Genomic DNA, 22,930 nt, shown 5'->3' with positions numbered 1-22,930 from the left:
GTTTCTCTCTCATCAGTGTTTCTAACTCTCTATTCCTCTCCCTTCCTCTCTGTAAAAAAATCAATAAAATATATTAAAAAAAAAAAAAAACAAATACAGGCATATCCTGGAGATATTGCTGGTTCAGTTCCTGCCCACTGCAATAAAGTGAGTGTAGCAATAAATCGAGTCATAATCTTTTTGCTAGTGGAGGGTCTTGCCTTCAACTTGTAAAAAACACATCAGTGAAATGCAATAAAGTGAAGGGCAATCAAACAAGGTATGCCTGCATTATATCTAGGTCTTAATTGCTTTAATGGGCCTCATCCATAGAAATGGGGACATTTAGGTGATTACCTAGTGTCCTCAGGTCTTCTTGAGCAATTTTATTGATCATTTCTTTGAGCAAAACCATGCAGGGGCACTAGACCCACATAAACTTGTATCTTAGGCCAAGAGTTATCCTGATTAATAGCAACATTACTTTTTGGCACAAAGCTACGCTCCCTTAAGAAGTGGTTTACAAACATTGCGGCATATTAGAATTACCTGAGGTGCTATAAAAGAATGCCTAATACCAGGTCTCCCCATGTCAAATAAATCGGGACCTCAGAGGGGAGTCAAGCATGAGTAGTTTTCAACTTGCCCACATGACTCCAATGTGCAGCCAAGTTTGAAAATCAATGCTTTACTTCCCAATCTGTAATGTGCATGTGAATCACAGAGAGACCTTGTTGAAATGCAGATTCTGAGGGTCTAGGATAGGGACTGATATGCATTTCTAACAAGTTCCTCCTTGGTGATAATACTGCTGGTCTGAGCCCCCACATTTTGAATAGCCAGGGTCTAGATGTAGCAATCTATTCTAATGATGTATCTGAATGAATTAAACTCTACTTGAGTCCAACTGCAAAGCCACTCGCACACACACAATGATCACTGCAATAGAGTCCAGAGCAGGGGCTGTGAATCAAAGAACCAGAGGGCTGCTGCTTTTGATCTAGTTTAGTCGTGGACTTACATTGACCAACCATCCCAGGGGGCCGAGGACTGAGGGAGTCCCAGCATGTGAGAGGAACTTTGAGGCTTTAAACTAGGACAAGTGGTCACCCTAATTATGGTGGTGTTTTTTAAAAAGCAACAAAACAGCCAAGCTTTGAACTTCCTCATTCTAATTCCTCTTTCTGGGAGTGGCAATCCACCATGGGGTCAAGGATGTGCTGGCAAAGATGGTTCAAGGAAAAGAAATGCTGAGTTGCATGTACCAACAGGAACCTACTGGATATGACCTTGGGAGGGTAAGTAATCGGGCATAGCCAGGTGGACTTAGGAAAATCCAAGAACAAGTCTATCACCTGGCTGCAGAGCGAAGTCTAGGGTACTCTGGCACTGTTTCCTTGTGGGGGGCGGGGGGCGCACCGCGGGGCGGGGGTAACTCATTCCCCCTGTTTGGCCCTCAGTTTCACCAGCTAAACAAAATGAAAGATGTCTTTCCTGCTCCCCGGTCCCCCCACTCCATATGCAACACAGATAAAGCCCGAGATGGCAGAACACCACCTTTTCAGCTCAGAAAGTGAAACCACCTTGTTGTGTGAGCAGCCAGCTCCAGTCTCCCCAAGCGCCTTCCTAACAGCATTAGCATTCATCTCATTCCAGACAGGTCCCCTCCTGGTCCTTTGAATCTCAGAGAGCTGAGAACTCACAGCGCTCTTTTTTCTTTCTTTCTTTTTTAAGACTGTAACTTGTTTACAAATCTAAATGAAACTCTATTTCAGACTCAGTGGCTTCCTCCTTCTGCTCTTGCCTCCACCTGGGGAGCCCACTTCTCAACTCTTTGTTTTCTTTAGAGAGACAGAGAGCCTCCCCAGCCACCCATTGCCTCGTTCCTGTTAACCTTTCATTAAGCCCGCTGACAGCTGGCCTCAGCTCTCAGAGAGTTAGTTCAACACATTCCCGTTTCAATGTGTCCCACCTGGCTTCATTAAGGCTCCTGCCAGGTTCTCCACTTGCCGCTTCCTCTGCAAATGCAAATAAGATTCTGAGTAAATAATTTGCGGACCAGGGAAGATTGAACTATAAAGGGGTGGGGAATTGGAGAACTGTCAAAACCCTCAGGCTGCTCAGGATTTGAGTAAAGGAACACCTATTTGGGACCGAGCAGGTCAATGCCGCCCTCTGCAGGCATCATGTCTTTTCTTCGAGCTCTCAGTGTGTGGGGTCCTTCCTGCCTGCCAAGGCTCAGTTCTGTCCCTGGGGGCTGGACTTATGTGAACTCAGGCAAGTGCCTTCATCTATCTCTGCTTCTGTTTTCTCAGCTCCAAAAGCAAGAATGATATGCCTGGCCCATTGGGGCTGCTGGATCCGTGCGAGGAATCTACAGGTTGTACCAATGAAGAATTGAGACTGATTTTTTTCCCCCTCTTAAAAGTAATGTCAAAAGAGTAGACATAGGAAAGGTGGCTTCCTTGGAAGACGGTGTGCTTATTGCATTATTTCTGCGATTGCCCTAAACATACCAGGCAGTATGTCAGGGAAATTCCTTCCAGTTCTGGTGACTTCCCACATTTCTGCCCCACCAGAGGCCTCCCTCATTCAGATACACATTCTTTCCATTCATTCATTCATTCATTCATTCATTCATTCAACAGCCGTTTGCTTTCATCTCTCTCCCTGGGTCCTTCATGCCGCAGTTATGGAAGTTTTAAAATAAATCTGTTCCTACTGAGGAGCACATTTCCACGAACTGTGTTTAATGTGGGTTGCCTTACAGTCAGATCATGCGTTGGCCCTGGTTGAATGTCCACGCCACTCACTGCATTTTGCTCTGATGGACTCCTGATTGTTCCCAAAATTAAATTGCCCAAGCAAGAATTAAGATGTGACACCATGGTCACCCCTAAAGACACTCAAATGTGAACAGAAAATAATAGAAAACCAAGGAGTTTTGGAGATGACATCAGTTCCTGCATTATGGATGAAGCATAGACCCGGGCTGCTCACACCATCCCTGGAGTGGGGCTCTCAATGCTGACATTTGGGCACAAAAGGAGAGATGCAAATGCATCCACAGCAAAGTCAACTATGGGAGGGAAGGGGCCAGAAATCACATCCCAGAAACAAGGTAATTTCCAGAGACATAGGGTCTGGTGTACCTGGAGCACTACCACGTAGAGGAGAGATTAGACGTGTTCTGTGTGAGCACCATGAGTTCAATGAGGACTGACAGGCAGATGCTATCTGGAGATAGACTTTGCTTTATAGATTTCTAAGTCTCAGAACTGCCCTGAGATTTCATGGGCTCCGCTGGGTGTGGCAGTGAGCTCATCATCACTGAAAGTAGTCAAGCATAGTGAGCAAGATCACTTAGCAGTGATGCTGGGAAGGAGATAAAGCACTGGGCAGAGAAGGTGTGGTCTCTCATGTGCCTTCCACTTATGAAACTAAAGCAATACTGGCTCAATGACACCAATGGAATAGATGGGGCTTTAAAAGCAAACAAACATTCTAAGACGTATTGTGACAATTCACACATCCTACCCCTGTCCTCCATTCTAAAAAAAAAGTGGCACGTTATAGTGTGAAAAGACCGTCTTCATCTTCTCTCCCATGCTGTAGGTCATCGAGGGCATTTTTACTTTCTCCAACATTGTGTAGCCTACAGAGAGAAAAGAGGCTGTTAATGCGAACCCCCAAGACCAGGGATAAATGGATAAATTACAACACAACTAACCGAGGCTGTCAGAGTTAAAAGGGCTCAGAGCCTATCCAGTCCAACTCTTTCATGTCACAGATGGCCAAACTGAGGCCCTATGGGATAAAGGGTTTTTGTCAATCTATTTTAATAGGGACGTTACAAGTTTCTATGTTAGAAAATATAGATCACAACCTAAAGGCGTTTACTTACACACACACAAAATCTACAACTGTGACCTTAGAAAGTCACCTTACTGAGCCTCAGTGTCCCTACTTCTTAATATTTATTTGTTAACAGATATTGTGGTATTGATGCAATTATTAAGTGAAGACAAGGTTTTCATCACAGTTTATACCAAATCTTTTTATTCCTTTTCCAGAAAGTTGTCGAACAGGACAAATATTCAAAATCCCTTTTTAGAGACTCTTCAAACGATTAAACACAAACAAACAAACAAAAACACTTGCTCCCATGGGTCCCAGGGTGTGCTAGTAATTGGGCAGAAGGAGCCATATCCCAGGAATGATATTCGATGTGTTTTTTCACTTTTCACACTGCCCACTCTCCTCTCCATGAACTCCGGTTTAACAATGTCCTTTTAAAGTGAGTTGGCCAGAGTTGAACAAAGAACTTCTAGCACAAAATAGAGTGATATATCACCTTCTTTCTTTTGCATGGCATACTTCTATTAATGCAACCTGCCTTTGCAGTTGTATGTTGGACAATGTAACAGTGTTAACCAAGGCAGAGGAAAATGTGAGCTAAATTCCCACCTCTTTTTCACCTCTAATGTCACATCTCTCCAACCCTGTATTTAATCAGAACACAAGCATAAGTCATTAAACCACTGAGTAGTATCTAATCATTTGTAACACCTTGTTCTATCATTACAATGATCAGTCATGCAAGATGAATTACCTTGTGTGTTTCTGGAAGCAATTGATTTTCATGACTTTCCCTGGAAAGACAAAGCCACAGTATAAGCAGAGTGCTGCTAGGACATTTGAAATGCTGGGGAAGCCCACTACTATCTTAGGAAAAGCAGACGTAGTCTAAAGGTGACAATTTGGGGACTGGAAAGCCATTTATTTTCCTGGATCAAATGGCTGCTTCGTTAGGCCCCCAGGCAATGCCCATCAACTACAAAGTTATTCCAACGTTGTGGGCAATGGTGTTAAGCTGCTTCACACCTGAGTCATTTGCCCACCCGCAATGCAAGTACTTATTTGGGTTTTAAAACACTTCCTTATGAGACTTACCCAGAATATCCAAAACTGCAACATGCCTCTGTAAATTTCCTTTGCCAGTGTTCACTACAGGGCAGGTTTCAAAATACACAAGTGTCCCTTGTGTTGCTCAAACAGGCTGAGATGAATACTAGTCTTATCTCCTCACTTGCTACCTTGAAACAGTTCCTGTTAATGACTAGAGAACAAATTTCCCCTGATTTTATAGCAGGACCAGGTGCCACATGCCTATTCTTTGCATGAAAACTATAAACCCTATTTCATGGCTCCTTTCGGTAGTGTCTTAAAGCTTCTTTTTGAAGTGGGAGGTGGGGGCATGGTCATGGACCAGCTGGAGAATTTAAATAACAGCTATGGACCCTTCTCCTTGAAAAATGCAAATAAGAATGTACAAGCACTTTTGTATATGATTTCAAGGGACTCACTCGTCCCCTAAGTTCTATCTGTGGACCCCAGGTTAAGAAAGCTTGCTTAAAGAGAACAAATAAGAAGACCAGGGATAATTCATGGCTTTCTTCCTGGGACAATCCTAGCCAGAGGGGGAGGCTGGGCCAGGGCTTCCTCCACCCGACACTGATAATAAGAGCACTTTCCACTTAAGGCACTCATGAGCGCTGGATGTGTTAGGCACGTCAAGAGTCTAGGGTTGCAGACTCCTCCCAGGCCCAGGCCCTGGTTGGGCTTGTGCAGGGAGGCAACTGATTGATGTGTTACTCTCACATCCATGTTTCTCTCTGTCTTTCCCTCTCTCTTCCACTCTCCCTAAAATCAATGGAAAACTATTCTCAGGTGAGGATTAACAAAAACAAAAAGAGCCTAGTCAGGACTGACACAGAGTAAGTGTCCAATAAGTGAAGGTGCTGTCTTTTTCCCCCCAAAACAGAACTCTGTCAGGAAGATGATACATGAAGCCTTTAGCATCCTCAGGAGAATGGCTTTACCTGTCACCTCCTTGACCAGGATGGAGACAATGACAGAAAGGAACTCTGGGAAATGGAGAAAAGGGGCAGGAAGCAGCATTGATCTGCTCTCACGTCCTCCTGGAGTCTCCATAGCTCTATAGGGCGTCATCCATCCTTACCTCGAAGTAGAAGCGCTACAATCAATGCACACAGCACAAATCCCAGGGAGGGAGCAATGATCTTCGCAAGGAAGGAGCTGTCCAGCCCGCTCAACTGGTGAGACACAGGGAAGATGATTGGGCCACTTGTTTCTGAATGTTCGCGCTCACATGAGTTTCCCATCCCAACCACACCCTCCAACGGCCAGAGCTTCACTGCATCTCACCACCTTTTGCCCCATGTGTCTCATGATCAAAACAAAACCAACCTTACAAATAAAAGAAAAATATTTTTTAGCCCGGCTGGTATGCTCATTGGTTAGGCATCAACCCATGCAACAGGAGGTCACCAGTTTGACACATGGTCAGGGAACATGTCTGGGTTGTGATTGTGAGTTTGATCCCCAGTAGGGGACATCCAGGAGGCAGCCAATATATATTTCCATCTCTCCCCTTCCCTTCCTCTCTCTGAAATCAATACAAATATATTAAAGCAAGTTTTTCTTTACTTTCTGAAAACCTAAAACATTGACCAGATATGGGCTATGGGGCACAGGGATCTGAAGGTAAAAAAAAAAAAAAAAAAAAAAAAAAGGTCCTGTGTCTGTGTTCACTGTCAAATCACTAGGGTGGGCACTGTCTGAATCCTGTGAGCTCTCCCTAGCCCTGTGCAGTCCTTCTCATGACTGACTCAGGCTTCTAGAGGCAACAAGACCAAAGAGAAAAATGGAACTCAATGTCACATTTCCTATAGCAGTGGTTCTCAAAGTGTAGCCAGGGAACCCATGAGATTAAAATGATGTTCATGAGACATTACTGGCCATTTTGACTGTCCTTCTCTCCTGAGCTGTACAGTGGAGATTCCCAGAGGTTACATGGGGTGTGATGGTATGGAGAAATGAGAATCTAAGCAGATATGAGAATCTCTCTGTCTTCTGTTGAGCCACATATTGAGATCTGTGAATGTAAAGCACTGCCACTTTCCTCACTTATATTTTTTCATTTGGGAAAAAATGGTGGCAGGTGACAATTCTGCAGGGTATCACTAATCCTGGGCCAATTGGAAGGAACACACAATGATTTCCCATGTATTTTTATTTTTTTGTTTTTCAAAGCATGTGTGCATATAGAAGTCATAATATTTATGTTATTTCTGCTGAGAGTACAAGTCTACAAATTCCTTTGCTATTTCAGAACATTCGCGATGCATTTTGCAGCTTCGATATAGTTTCTCTCCCTAATCCATTCCTGCAAACCCCTGATGTAGAATTTAAAAACCTAAGTCACATCAAATACTTCACAAAAATGTTTACCTGTTCTGTTTCAACTTCATTTTCCGCAAGAATTGTCGTCTCAGGGGCTGGGTAGGAAAAAGGAGAGGAAATGTCTATTTTTCCCGTGGGACAATGAAAAAAATCACATTTTGAAATAGGCATTTAAAAGCTAAGCTGGAATTTCCGTTGATGTGTTTAATCTTTTAATATCATCTTTTATGATACAATTTATGAACATTTGATATGGTTTTATCTAAAACTCATCTGCTACCCAACATCACCCCACAGGAACATCCCCATTTTATAGATAGGTAGAATGAGGCATTAGGCCAGCAGGCTATCAGGTCTAAGTTTTCTGTAGGCCACAACAGTGGAAAGATTTTTATCCAGGAAGAAAGTTTGTCACTCTGTCAGTTAACATATATCTATTGACTATTTATTAAGGCCAAATACTTATGGTAGCTGTACCATTGAGCTTGTCAATGAATTTACAACTTAGTGCACAAGACTGAATTTAAACAAATAATGTGAACAGTTGAAAAACAGTTATAATTATGCAAAATTCTGGGAAGAATTAATATAAGATATTATAGGTCCATACCATGAGGATGGCTGACCTATTTGGAGGGTCAAGAAAAGTGTCCTTGAGAATGTGAAGTTTTAGCTGAGATGTGGAGTCATATATATAACTGATCTTTGAATTCAACAAGGAAAATATACTGAGAATCCTACTAAGTGCTAAGCACTGTTCCAGGCACTAAGAACGCTGAGATGAGTATGGCATGGCCCTACTCTCACAAAACTTACAGTACCGTGGTCGGCAAACTGCAGCTCGCGAGCCACATGTGGCTCTTTGGCCCCTTGAGTGTGGCTCTTCCACAAAATACCACAGCCTGGGAGAGTCTATTTTGAAGAAGTGGTGTTAGAAGAAGTTTAAGTTTAAAAAATTTGGCTCGCCGAAACCGGTTTGGCTCAGTGGATAGAGCGTCAGCCTGCGGACTGAAAGGTCCCAGGTTCGATTCCGGTCAAGGGCACGTACCTTGGTTGCGGGCACATCCCCAGTAGGAGGTGTGCAGGAGGCAGCTGATCGATGTTTCTCTCTCATCGATGTTTCTAACTCTCTATCCCTCTCCCTTCCTCTCTGTAAAATATCAATAAAAAATATATTTAAAAAAATAAAAAAATAAATAAAAAATAAAAAATAAAAAATAAAAAATTTGGCTCTCAAAAGAAATTTCAATCGTACTGTTGATATTTGGCTCTGTTGACTAATGAGTTTGCCGACCACTGTTACAGTACATTAGAGAAGGTTATTTAAGCCTAACATTACAAGGGTAAGAATGATGGAGTATGGACAGGCGGCTGGAGAGGGTAGGCAGAGGGAGAGGCACAAAGGCCAACATCGTAGTTCAGTGAGATCTATTAGAATTAAGCTCAATTTGGACAGGGTCTCCCTCTGCCTGCTCAGCAAGGGAACCCCAACACTTCCTGACACATACTTGGTGCTCAATAAATGGATTTGAATCTGAATCAAGGTTGAGCGGGAGATACTGCTCTGAGAGTCATCAGTATCTGGGGAGCCATTCAAATCCTCAGAGTGCATAAGAAATCCAAGGGCTGCATGTCCAGAGAGAGAAGAACAGGTGTCCTGGGAAACCCCGTGCTTAACAGTTGGGCAGAGGAAGTGAAGAAGGAGGCAGAAGAAATGGGCAGAAAGGCAGTGTCATAGAAGGCAGGGCAGGAGAAAATGTCCAGAAAAGATGCAAAATCATCGTGCAGTACAATTGTCTGATAGGAACAGAATGTAATGCCACACAAGACAGACCTGAATGGAATAAATACCTAGGCTAATAATTACTCAAACTGAGCATCATTTCCCCCAAGCTTCCTCGCACGCAAGGCAAAAGGAGAAATGTGTTTGTTTCATAAGGCTCATAATTTGCTACAGGAGCGCTTATGGACAGGGAGAGTGACTTGCTAAACATCTCGGAGCACAGAACTCCGAGGGAGAAGTCGGCATGTTTTATACTCTACAACTCAGTTATTGTTGTTTTACTCTCGGCTATTATCCCCTGGAGCTGGAAACTGCAGGTAAGAATTCAAAACTCCTACCCCTTTTCTGTCAGAATCCTGTTAGACTACAATCATTTGTGATGGATAAGCCTGAAATTGAAACCATGACAGAGAAAAGCCAGCCTGGGTCAGTTTTGTCAGGGCTAATCTGTGTTTTAAATTGGAGTCATCTAATGGGGGAGGCATCTTGCAAACACACACACTGTGAAATGAAAACCAAACAGCACTTTGTCTTTTCTTTTTTCCTTCAAAAAATGCCAAAAGCCCCAGCGGGAAGCAGTACAAGGGCTGCAGTGTTGTACACAAACTAGCAACAAGAAACACAAATCAGTGATGTTTCTTCCTTGTGAAGAGTAGTGACACGAAGGGCTCTGGGATGTGGGTTAGACAAGTCAATACCATTGGTTTTCGTGTCTGTCGTCTGTGCTCTCCTGGCCCCACATTCTCAAGGCCCTGAACTCTGACACAAACACTGTCAGGAAAGGGCCAGAGCCTCCTAAAACTTGTAAGAAAAACAATTCTGTGAGAGGGGAATTGTAGTGGTTTGAATATTGTTCTCCCTGCCCCAGATCATGTCTCTAGGATCGCTCAGGTTGTGACCTTATTTAAAAATAGGGTCTTTGCAGCTGTAATTAGTTGAGGATCTTTGGATGAAGTCATCCTAGACTTAGGATAGGCCATGAATCCAATGGCTGGTGTCCTTATAAGAAGAGAAGAGGAGGCAGAGAGAGACATAGAGAAGGCCATGTGGGGATGGAGGCAGAGGTTGGAGTGATGCTGCCATAAACCAAAGAGTTCCAGGAGTCAGCAAAGGCTGGGAGAGAAGGGAAAAGGTCAGCCTCTTGAGCTTTCAGAGAGAGCAGGGCCCTGCTGACATCTGGATTTCAGGCTTCTAGCCTCCAGGACTATGAGACAATAAGTTCCTTTTGTTTAAGCCACCTGGTTTGTGGTACCTTGTTACTGCAGCCCTGGGAAACTAATATAGGAATGAAAGGGAATTGACATACAAAAGATGAGAGGGACCTTCGACTGGGGGTAACCAGCCTAAGAAAGAATCAGGAAATAGGTGCCAAGCACAGGTAAGAAGACTAAACCCTATTGAAGGGCCTAGCATTAAACTCAAAAGAATGTCATCTAATGTCATATTATTACTAACAGTCCAATGAACATATAATCCTCAGGAGCAACCCTATGGGTAGACATTATCTCATACTGCCCGTGAAAACACTGAGGCTCAGAGGGTTCAGCAACTTGATCAAGGTCACACAGGTTGCAGGTGGGGAGCTGGGACTTGAACCTGTATGATTGACATTAACACCTATGTTCTTGAGGACCTCATTATACAGGAGCTGAAGCACAATTGTACCAAGTACAAAGCATGGTATGCAGCAAGGATGCAAGGAGATATGTCCAGTACTATGATTTGCATGGAATCTAGAAAAAGGATGATCCAGAACAGTGGTCTCCAAAGGGGGCTTGGTGCTTACCATGACGGTGCAAGGACATCCACTGGGTATGGGGAAAATGAGAGTGTCTATTCACATGTATTTAAATTCTATCCTTTCAACATTTATTTGGGAGGAGTATATTTCAAGACATATATATGAATATGGAGATGTGTGTAAACAAATTATCAAATGTTTTTACTAATCTGAATACATTATTAATTTGGTCTAGAGAAGAATGAGTAATTTGTCTCTCCAACAGTTGGGAGACCATGGTAGGCAGAATAATGACACCTAAAGTTGTCCACGACCTAATCATCAGAATTTGTGAATATTTTTCCTTACATGGCAAAAGAGACTTTTCAATGTGATTAAGCAAAGATCTTGAAATGTAAAGATTTATCCTGGACTAGCTACTGAGCCCAAGGTATTCACCAAGACCCTTCTAAGAGGTAGGCAAAAATGTCAAAGTCAGGTACATGATGATGGAAGAAGAGGTCAGAGGGAGAGATTTGAAGATGCTACACTGATGGCTTTAAAGATGGAAGAAGGGGCCTCAAGCCAAAAAGCATTAAACTCAAAACTAAAAAGAAATACTAACAGGCTAAATGCATCTGACTTTAAGTGGAAGTGTTATAGGCAATTACATTTTTTCTTATTACTACTTTTGCATAATTTTGAAATCTTTTCAAATGTAAAAATCTTAACTGTAAAATATCCCATGTATCATGTGTTAATCACTGGAAACTCTCTAAGATGCCTGAGTCATGAGCTAACCCTTAAGGTGCGTGTCATTTCTCTGAAGCAGTACCACAGTGACCTTCTAAGTGAAACTTTGAAGATAGGTGTTAGGAACCCATTAACCCACAATCAAAGACGGTTTGGGTGGTCCTGTTAGCAAAACCACCTCTCTAGTTGGAGAGTACTGACATGCAAAGATGTACAGGATGTATATCTACATCTATCTATATATAGAAAAGCCTAAGCCACCAGCCAACCGGCCAATCGTTTGACTGTCCAACTGGTAGCTATGACGCGCACTGACCACCAGGGGGCAGATGCTCAACGCAGGAGCTGCCAAGCTGCCGTGACTTGGCAGCTGCAATTGTCAGGTGACGCACCCAAACCAGAGAGGAGGGAGCCCAATTCCAGGGTGCATCACCCAAGAACCACCCTCTCCCAATCCAGGACCCCTCGGGGTTGTCAGAGAGCTGGTTTTGGCCCGATCCCCGCAGGCCAGGCCAAGGGACCCCACCGGTGCACCAATTTGTGCACCAGGCCTCTAGTCTCTATATAATAAATACATTATTTCTGTAAAGTCAAAATGGTTTGTTTGTTTGTTTGTTTTTAAAGAATGAGTACCTATAAAAATGGGTGAAATGCAAGTAGGGATTGTAGACTAGCTAGTTGTGTCAATTTCTTGGTTTTGACAATGTACTGTAGTAATGTGAGATGGTACCATTAGGGCAAGTCAGAGGAATGTACAGACCTCTCTACTATTTTTGCAAGTTCGTGTGAGTTTAAAATTATTTCAAAATAAAAAGATTTTTTTTAAAAAATGATTTAAATTTCAGCCATTTCCTATGGCTCAATCTAATATATGCATGATCCATAGTGGCCTTTGTGGTAAAAATTTGTTGAACAAAATTGTTGAATGAATTTTAAAGCAAGTTTAAAACAATATAAAAAGTAATTTCATAAAACATTTGAAAATGTTGTAAAGAATAATGATAAATGTTACTATGTTAGAGGAAGAATGATCTGAGCAAATATATCTCAAAATGCTACAGGAATTAGTCTCTTTATCTTGGTCACTTGGGGCAGGGTAAGGGTGGAATGGGAGGGTGGGCAATGTTTGGAATACAAGGAACTTTCACTTTATAGTGTTTTAATTTTTTTACATGAGCATGTGTTGATTTCATAGCATGAAAAATGAAGTTTAAATGTAAAACTATAGCATAAAAGCACCATTTTATCTTCAAAGGACTTACAATCCAGTAGGTAGGCAATGATCAATCAGTGAATGTTCTGGAAGAGCCCTATTGGAACTGACTCACCTCTGCCCTTTTTAAAGAATCTGTCCTGTATCTGGGTGGTATAGCTCAAGAGTTGGCACACTACGGCAGAGGGCCAAGTCCTGAGAGCTAAGAATCATTTTTATAAAGTTTGAATTATTGAGGAAGAATCAAAAGAATAATGATGGGGAACACATGGAAATCACAGGCAATTGAAATTTCAGTGTCTAACAATAAAGTTTAATTGAAGCACAGTGACACCCATTTTTTATGTGTGGCTAAAAAGGCAGAATTGAGGAGTTGCAACAGAGACAGTATGGCTTGCAAGGCCTAAAATATGTACTATTTGGCCCTTCACAAAAAAAGTTTTCTGACTCCCGGTATAGTTAGTCTACTATTGCAAAAACAACACTCATGGAGTTAGAGAATTAAATGTATTTCATCTGAGCACAATTTTATTCTTAAAACTTTCAAACTTTCAGACCCCAGGGTGATGAGAGACTTACCCTTCAAAATGGTTATGCCTAAGGTTGCAGATGAGAATTCAGTCTCTCACTCACTCAAATAAAAGTATGTGCTATGCCCTGGCTGGTATGGTTCAGTTGGCTGAGTGTCATCTCACGACCAAAAGGTCACAGGTTTGATTCCTGGTTAGGGCACATGCTGGGCTTCAGGTTTGATCCCCAGTAGGGGGTATATAGGAGGCAGCCAATTGACATTTCTTTCTCACATCTCTCTCTCTCTCTCTCTCTCTCTCTCTCTCTCTCTCTCCCACTTCCTTTCTCTCCTTCTCTTAAATCAATAAAAACACTTTTTTTTTTAAATTGGCAGTGCTGACTGAAACTGGTTTGGCTCAGTGGATAGAGCGTCGGCCTGCGGACTGAAGGGTCCCGGGTTCAATTCCGGTCAAGGGCATGTACCTTGGTTGTGGGCACATCCCCAGTGGGAGGTGTGCAGGAGGCAACTGATCAATGTTTCTCTCTCATCGATGTTTCTAGCTCTCTATCCCTCTCCCTTCCTCTCTGTAAAATATCAATAAAATATATTTTTTTAAAAAATTGGCAGTGCTATTGAAATATGTGTATAGTATTGAAAAAAAAAACTATGTGTTATGTGCAATTCTGGAAAGGCATTGCATTTTTACAAATTCTTTTAAGAATCCATTTTGAACATCACCCTTGTTTCCATCCCATTAGCAAAAATTTGCTTCAAAATTACTAGAAACTCCCGCTCATAATCAATTTGAGCACTACTGCATGCCTAGGATAGGGATAACCACTTCATGTAAATTACCTCATTGAATGCTTACCAAGCCCATTTACAGATGTGTAAACTGAGGCTGAAAAATTTTAACTCATTTGCCCAAAGTAACACAAACCATTAAAGGAACCCAACTCTGAGTGACTCAAAAAAATCATGATTGTAACCACTCTGAGAGAAAAAAAAAAAGAGCGTATTAAAATCCTATTTGAAAACACAAACTCTATAACCAGTGGGCTTCATGCCAGAAATCAGTTGGAAATAAAAGCTCTCTATCTCCTCAGTGGAAACATTCTAACTCATATTACCCATTTTGACTCATCATTAAATTCATAGACACTGGGACTCATCTGTCTCTACTTTTAAAACAAATTTAGTTCTAAAATGAGTTCATTCAATGATACAATCTTAACATAATCCTAGAGTTTGACAAGTGACAACTTCCAGCCTTCAGAGAAGGGTCTTTTCCTTGGTAGGTACACTGGCTTCTGCTGCCCCCTTCTGGTGGTATGGTCTTTAAAATCCAAAGTATAGCGAAAGGATCCAAAAATCACAAACTGAATAGTTTTGGAGTTGGAGGACTTTGAAATGACTCTATCTAATTCCTTTCTTTAACCAGTAGGAAAACGAACATGTAGAGAGTTTCACTCGTGCCAGGTTCCACAGTGGTGAGTTACAAAGGGAATGACTAGAACCCATATTTTCTGACCTTGCGTAGCAGCATTAAGGTAGATCTGGAATTTCAAAATGCTGGTGTGGCTCAGTGGTTGTGTGTCTAACTATGAATCAGGAGGTCACAGTTCAATTCCCAGCCCGGACTGTGGACTCAGTCCCCAGTGGGGGGGCGTTCTGGATGCAGCCAGTCACTGATTCTCTCTTATCATTGGTGTTTCTATCTCTCTCTCCCTCTCCCTTCCTCTCTGAAATCAATAAAAATATTTTTTTGTTAAAAAAGAAGAAAGTAGAAAAACACATTTATTGAATTCACATACTTCCTTCTAATTTGGGGGACCCCCATGTGTTTTTAACATGTAGCATGATGAAGAAGAGCACTCTACACTTAATGAATCAACAGCATTACATACGTGAGTCAGATGTTCTTAGCTCCAAGGGCAAAATAGGGTGGGGTTCATTTGTAAATGTTGAAAGGGACCAGAGAACAAATTGTGTTGTCACCAATGTGGTTCATAAAGAGGAAGGAACGATGAGATGACTTCACAGTCTGCGAAGATGCAGTAACAGAGGAAAACCAGAGACTCAAGAACACCATTATTTGAATCACTCCAGTTCTGAACTAGGCCTCCACCTTCCACTTCCTCTGAGGTGCCCAGCTACAAAAATGTCATCATCCTTATGAAAGCCCCAAGTCATCACCCCAGGCTACTGTTCTTACCTGCCGATATCTGAGGGTCCTAGTGAAGCACAAACAAGACCTCACCCTAATCCTTCCCCACTGGGCTCCGCTTTGAAGGGCAATGTCCAACACTACCCTAACCACACCAACTGATAATAAATCTTGATGGAGGGAGGTGGCAAGATGTACAATTTACCAAGAAGCTTCAAAATCATTGATAATGACAACAGCAATAATAAATGGATACCCTATACCAAGCACTTTCTACATGCCCAGCAAAGCGCAAAGTACTTCCCATGTTTGATCTCAGAAAATGCTTTATAGTCGGCATCATTACTGTCCTTATTTCACAGTGGGAACCCTGCTGCAGAGGGAACATAGCTGGGAGGGGAGTGAGCAAACCTCAGAGCCAGGATTATCTACCTGAGAGCCCAGGCTCTTGTCCTCTCGGCTCCGTCACTTAAGAGCTCATATACACCTGCTCTGGAAGAATGGACCCCTAGCCCTCCGCTGCCTAGGTGGGTGCCATTTCTGGAAAAGAGAGCCTAATCATCATTATTGTTGATGATGACAATGATGAGTACAATGTAAGCAGCTAAAAGTACACAAGGCTCTGGCATTTATTATCACATTTGAACTTCAGAACAAAGACTAAGAGGCAAGTAAACTTAGGCTGAATTAAGTCAATGTGGGCAGAATTATGGAAAAAGAAACTGAAACTCAGAGAGGTCCCCTATCTTGCCCAATGCTGCCTACCTAGTTATGATAGTAAATGGTGGAGCAATGACATCTGAGTCCAAATTCCACGCCTGTCCCCCTCGGCCAGGCTGCTGAGCATCACAGGGTCCCCCAGTACGTTAGTGGCAGGTAGGACCAAATGGTGTTGGCACCTTTATTCACTGACTTGTTCACAGTGGGGAGAACAGAGACCTGGTTTCAGAACTCGCTGAGGTTTACCCTTTTATCCTACATCCTGTGAAACCAGAGATCTCTGCAGTGCCTGGCTGGGCCCAGAGGGACGGTTTGGTCTGTGGACTGAGTGGCCCAACTCACTTAGAGCCGGCTCTGTGTTCTATTTCAGTGTGGCTGGCATCTTCTTTTTCACACTCTGCCTCACCACAGACATGGAAACACTCTTTGACCTTATTTGGTTGACCTTTCTGAGATGAGCTGTTAGATGTGAGAATTACACGGATTCAGTTCCAATTTTAGTAATGAAAAAAAAATCAATGGTATAATCGGTAGAATATCATGCTACTGTGAGGAGAATGGTGAGAATCCACATTTTGTCCTTTCCTTTTATCCCCATACTGCCAGCCTCTCAACTGATTTGAGCCCCTGAAAAGCACTGGGCATGAGAGAGAAAATGGATCGGCTAATGCCTCAAGAAAGATGTTGACTCTGAAATCAACTGCATCCAATTTCTTTCCTTCTAACCACAGCATTTGTGAGTGAAAATGAGCTTTGCTTCATTCTCCTGCCTTCCTCTGTTCTTTCTGCTGAATTTGTCCTGAGAATGGCAATTCCTCCTACAATTCCCCTATGTCCTTGATCAGTTGAGGACCCAGAAGTGTCAGGTTGTGCCAGGGCTCGATTTTGTCTTTAATAAAACAGTGCAATGTAGAGGAAAGAGCTGTGATTTGGGAGCCAGAAGGGGGACCTACCTAGGGTCTAGTTCCCACTTCTCTTAGAATGTTTTTGATACCTTGGAGCCTCAGTTTCCTTCTGTGTAGAATAAGGAGTGTGTACTTCACCAGCAATTCCTAATGCCTTCTTGGGGATAGGGGTAGGCTGGCTTCAAAAGAATCTCCTGAGGGAGTTTGTTAGACATACAATTTCTTGGGCTTCCCCCTCCCCAACAAGGTTTCTAATTCTGCAAGCCTTGAGTAAAGTAGGTTAAGCTCTGCTTTTACCTAGCTCCCTATGATTCCAGCCCATGAACAGGTCTGGTGTTCACTGACTGGGTGATCTCCTAAGTTCAAGGTCTTGGTTCCCCAGTCTTCTCCTACTTTTCCAGGAGGCTAACGTGAGATCTGGTTGCTCTCACCCCTTCATTTATTCTGTCCTCACTCCCTTCTCTCTAATCTCCATTTCTAGACCAAATCCCACCTCCCCCATTCTTAACTGCAATCCTCTTCTCCTACACCAGGACAAACATTGCTCCATTCACCATCCCCTTCTCTCTACCTTGTCTCCCCTCTAAATAACCACCCTTGAACTTCTTGAAAGAATGCCTAATGTTCATTCTCTAGCAATTGCTCATCATTGGAATTCAGGGTCTCCCATGGCCATCTTCCTAAATGCCTCATCCATCGTACTTGACGAGCATGCAGAATTTCCTAATATTTAATACAACCTCCATACCTTTTCTCAGCCCGGCTCCCTCTGCCCCTGTGTAATCTTGGATCCCTTCCCACTTCTGGTGTTTCCCTTTCTGCCTCCCTAGCCAGTTTTTCTGCTTCCACCACACCCTCTCCCAGTGCAATTGTTTCTTGAGGGCTGGGGGTTTAGGGGTTAAGGGGTGTCTCTCTGCACCTCTTTACCGCTCCCTTCATCTCATATAATACCTTCAGGGGATCCCACAGGAACTTCAATTAGAGCTTAGCTCACGGAGAAGACAATATAATAAAGTGTTTAAGAGCTCAGTTTCAAGAGCCCAGAGACCTGGGGTTCAAACTCTGGCAAATGTCTTCACTTCTTCAAACCTCAGTCTCTTCTATTGTGTAATAGATGTAATAATAGAGTTCTCCCCAGATCCAGACAATGCCTCATAATGAGACAATGCTTTAAAAGCATTGAGCCCAGCCCTGGCAGATAAGCATCACTCCATTAGTGTCATTTATCATCAGTGACTCCCAAAATTATATCTATAGCCCTGAACTGTCCCTTATGAGATAATATGTTTGAATGTATTGGCACAGTGGCAAGTCCCTATTTAGCACTTATAATGTGAATCATCATAGTAATTACTATTTGATCAAAGATATTCATTCCACCCAGGTGTCCCTAAGTGAGCCCAGCCCCCACCTTTCCAGCTGCCTGTTAGACTTCTCAGAGGCTCTTCAAATTCAAGATCTCCCAAACAAATGCCATCCTTCCTCCTATGGTTCCTTCACCAGTTAACCCGTCACATCAATCTGGTCTCCAAGGACAGGGAATTAGTCATCTTTCACTCTTACTTCAGTTACCATGTCCTTTCAGTGCTAACTCCTAAATGGCTTTGACTCTGTCCCCTCTCTGTTGTTACTGCTGCCATCATTCTAGTCTAGATGCTCATCTACAGCTTGAGTTATTGCGGGAGTCTCCTAGGCAACTGCTCTGCCTCCAGGCTTGCTCCTCTCTAATACATCTTCTACACTCTTGCCAGAGCAATTTTTCCTACAACAGAACTGAAAATATCATTCCTTACTCAAAAACAAAACAAAACATGAATGGTTCTTTATGACCCTGGAATCAAATCTAAATTCTTCAGCCCAGTCCAAAGGCATGGTTCAGTAGTTGAGCATTGACCTATGAACCAGGAGATCATAGTTCGATTCCTGGTCAGGGCACATGCCCGGGTTGCAGGCTTGAACCCTAGAGTGGGGTGTGCAGAAGGCAGCCGATCAGTGATTCTCTCTCATCACTGATGTGTCTATCTTTCTCCCCTTCTCCCTTCTTCCCTGAAATAAATAAAAATATATTTAAAAAATAAATAAACAAATTCTTCAGCCCATCAATCAAGTCCTTTAAGAACCTAGACCAGTGGTCGGCAAACTCATTAGTCAACAGAGCCAAATATCAACAGTACAACGATTGAAATTTCTTTTGAGAGCCAAATTTTTTAAACTTAAACTTCTTCTAATGCCACTTCTTCAAAATAGACTCTCCCAGGCTGTGGTATTTTGTGGAAGAGCCACACTCAAAGGGCAAAAGAGCCGCATGTGGCTCGCAAGCTGCGGTTTGCCGACCACTGACCTAGACCATTCCCAGCCCCCTGTCTCCATGAGATTTAACTTGATTATTAAACAATCTCCAAAGATTTCATACTCTTATCAAGTTACCATCTTTTTTCATGTTGTTCTAGCTCACCCTTCCTTCTTCAATGCAATGTTCTCATCCTTGAAGAACCAATTCAAATGTCATTGAGTGAGATCATACTGATCCTCCTTTCTAAGATAGACTCTATCTCTTCCTCCTTGGGGCCCAAGGTCACCTTTTCATACTTCTATGCAAAACAAAGGACACTGGATGGTTAATTGTTACTTACAAGCCTATCTATACCACTAAAGTATGGCCTTTTGAAGAAGAGAGAAATGACTAGATAGGCCACGTTTAATGAATGACAGATTTGAAAGGCCTTTACCAAATATCCACAAATTCAAACTAAATGCCAAGATAAAGATATGAAATCCCATTTGCAACCACCCTTTCCTGTGAGAATCCTGATTCTATGCAAAGGCCAGCTTGCTCTGGACCATGATACATAGGCTGGCTTTGTAAAATAAAAAGATATAGTAATAGGACAAATGTTCCTTAAAGCATCCCTCCCCAACTTCTTCACCATCCTAAGACTGCCCCCCCCCCAAAAAAAAGGTACTGTAAAAATCTCAAGGAAGGAAAAAAGTTATTCTGACCAGACCAGTGTTCGTTCTTCCAGTTTTATGGGCTGGACAGCACAGTCCTCATGCGTATTTGTGTGCATTAAATTTGAAATTGTTCTACAGTTTTCACTTCATGCTGGTTGTGGGTATAATGACCCACCTAGGGGCTCAGAATGAATGAATCTGATGCTTTAGGACAGTGGTTCTCAACTTTTCTAATGCCGCAACCCTTTAATACAGTTCCTCATATCGTGGTGACCCCCAACCATAAAATTATTTTTGCTGCTACTTCATAACTGTAATTTTGCTACTGTTATGAATTGTAATGTAAATATCTGTGTTTTCCGATGGTCTTAGGCTCTACAGCAGCGGTTCTCAACCTGTGGGTCGTGATCCATAGGTTGAGAACCACTAGCAGGGTCGCCTAAGACCATTGGAAAACACAGATATTTACATTACAATTCATAACAGTAGCAAAATTACAGTTATGAAGTAGCAACGAAAATAATTTTATGGTTGGGGGTCACCACAACATGAGGAACTGTATTAAAGGGTCGAGGCATTAGAAAGGTTGAGAACCACTGCTTTAGGGTCACATATGAAAATCTGCCCTCAGGAAAGCTCTGTTGAGAGACAGTGGCTACCAGGCCTGGAACAAAGGCCAACTGTACATAAGAAGAGAGCTGGCCTCTGATCTCAGCTCTCGTCCTAACTCACCACAAAGCCTCTCTCAACTTTCTGGCCTTTTGGGGATCTCAGTTTCCCAGTTTTCCATAGACAACAACCCTTCAGTTCCCACGAGTTTATGGCCACAGTTTAAAACCCATGAAAGGTAGGTGTGAGTCCCCACTCTCCCTCTTTATAGCTGTGTGATCTTAGAGAAGTCACTCCACCTCTCTGAGCTCCATTGTAGGCAGCTATAGAGAAGGAAGATTTGTCCCCTTGGGTGGAGCTCGTTCAGATGATGTCTGCGGGCCAAACACCTTAAATGTGGAGAAGGGCACCAAAGTAGAAGATATATGCTTGCAAGTATCTTTGCATGGCAAGCTTGACTACAGCTCTTTTTCAGCCATAACTTGATTTCTAAGCCTCCATAGGTTGAACAATGTGAGGACAAAACAAGTGAGAGGCAGCAGATGATTAAGAATATCCACCCACAGGAATACAACCAATAATTGAGAGCTCTGAAGAGCCATCTGAAAAGGAGTCAGTGAAAAGCTATCAGAATCTCATATTATTCTAATACTGAGTAGAGAAGTATTGCCATACAATTTTAAAGCTTTTGTAACTTCACCAGATTTATAATTTTGTCACTCATTAGCTATTTCCCTAGTGTGATCAGCAGTTTTAAAAACACACATAAAACTTTGTACTTATAAGGAACAGCGAGTCAGCTGGGAGCTTTTGGAAGTGGCCTCTTGTTACCTTACTGGACGGGCCTAAAAATGAGGGTGTGTGAGTAGGAATAGCAGCAGAAATGTACCGGAGAGGAAAAAGGAATCTGTCACGGTGACTGTCATTTACTAGCCAGGAATTATGAATTAGGTATTTTTTCTCATCTATCTCCTCGTTTAATAGCCCTGTGAAATAAGTACCACTATTAGTTCAATTTTATATTTTGAGGACACCGAGATTTAGAAAAGGAAGAACAAGTCACTCACCTGAAATTCTATAAGGGCGGGGAGGACCAGCAGGAAACAGCAGAGCTGGGATGTAACCCTGAGCCTTTCCCACTCCCCAATAGAGCTCTTTTGACCCCCACCCAATGCTGCCCAGGAGTTTGTGAAAGGAAAGGACTAGAAAGAAAGGATTTGGGATGTTACTGGGGATGTTACTGAGGCAGTAAAAGTGAGCCTAAGACATAATCAACAGAGGATTTAATCACAGGCCACCTGGTCTTACTTAGGAAGTGACCTAGTCATGTGTCTCTACTCACCCTGGTTTCAGAGTCCCTACTTCATAGAGACTGTGTCTTTAGGGAGCAATTTGGAACCCTTTTATGAATCCTCAGGCTAGAAGGAATGACTTAAATTCCTATGTACCTGGAGGAGTAAGAATTTATATTCCCCTAACAGCCTCCCTTTAGCTGCAGGAAGAGCTTACAAGGGCTTTTACTGTTGGTGTTATTGCTGTTCGTGTTTCTAGTTGTGTGATCTAGGACAAATTACCCCACATCTCTGAACTTCATTCTAGGTGGCCATAGAATGGAGGTGAGAAATTGCCTTTGTGGGTAATGCTAACTTTGCCAAGATCCTCTTTAAGGGGTTACTCCAGCCCTCAATCATAAAAGAAGCCTTATCATCCAAAAAAGTACATGAAGAAATGAAGAGGGAATTGGGGCTATTTAGCCAGGGAAAGGAAAAACCCCAAAGACATGCAGGCCCTGTGAAATGGGTTGAAAGCCCTTTCATGTAAATGAAGAAGTAGTCTCATTCTCTAAGAGCCTCCAAGCGGACATCAGTGGAAGCAGATAGCATGGGTCAGAATGGAGTCAGAGTGGAGTAGACATGGGCCAAATCTAGGTCTGTCATTTCCCGGGCAATTTATATAACCATCAATTCTTAAATGGGGGTAATGAGGTATCTCTCTCATAGGCTTTTGTGAAAAATTAAATGAGATTATGAGTAGTGTTAAAAGAAAGAAAGACGTGTGTAGGCGTGAGCTTCTCTAAGAAATTCTCTGACCCTCTGCGTGTGTTTGTTTCCTTACTGTGTAAAGCCAGGGTAATAGCTGTACCTGACTAGAGATTTGAGTAAGAAAATGCATGTTAAAAACCATTAGTAGAACCTCTAACAGATAGCTAAGTCCTTAGTAGGTGGTAATAATTATTATAAGTGTTTTGTTACCAAAACCAGTGGGAAGAGAGAATGGTAAATGAAGAATCCGACCTTTAATTTCAGACTGGAAAACAAGGTAAAAAAAATAATAATATCTAACAGCATGGAA

General features: G+C 42.5%; 1 protein-coding gene across 2 annotated transcripts in view; it reads right to left on the bottom strand.

The window, feature by feature from the left end:
• Positions 1 to 2,708: 2,708 nt before the first annotated feature.
• LOC308251182 (T-cell immunoglobulin and mucin domain-containing protein 4-like) overlaps positions 2,709 to 22,930 on the bottom strand; it is a 36,453-nt gene continuing 16,231 nt past the window's right edge. Inside the window, exons 5-8 of one of the 2 annotated variants that reach the window (XM_080674322.1) lie at positions 7,294 to 7,340; positions 6,002 to 6,095; positions 4,592 to 4,631; positions 2,709 to 3,634 (exon numbers count right to left, since the gene is read on the bottom strand). In XM_080674322.1, the coding sequence (XP_080530448.1) occupies positions 3,550 to 3,634; positions 4,592 to 4,631; positions 6,002 to 6,095; positions 7,294 to 7,340 (266 nt within the window). In that variant the 3' untranslated portion in view covers positions 2,709 to 3,549. Of the gene's footprint in view, positions 3,635 to 4,591; positions 4,632 to 6,001; positions 6,096 to 7,293; positions 7,341 to 18,824; positions 19,064 to 22,930 lie in introns of those variants that run through there. The other variant, XM_080674323.1, reaches the window with a different exon arrangement.

Source organism: Plecotus auritus (assembly GCF_963455305.1).
Source record: "Plecotus auritus genome assembly, chromosome: 6".
In the NCBI taxonomy this organism is placed as follows: Eukaryota; Metazoa; Chordata; class Mammalia; order Chiroptera; family Vespertilionidae; genus Plecotus; species Plecotus auritus.
This window is presented reverse-complemented; position numbering and strand designations above follow the sequence as displayed.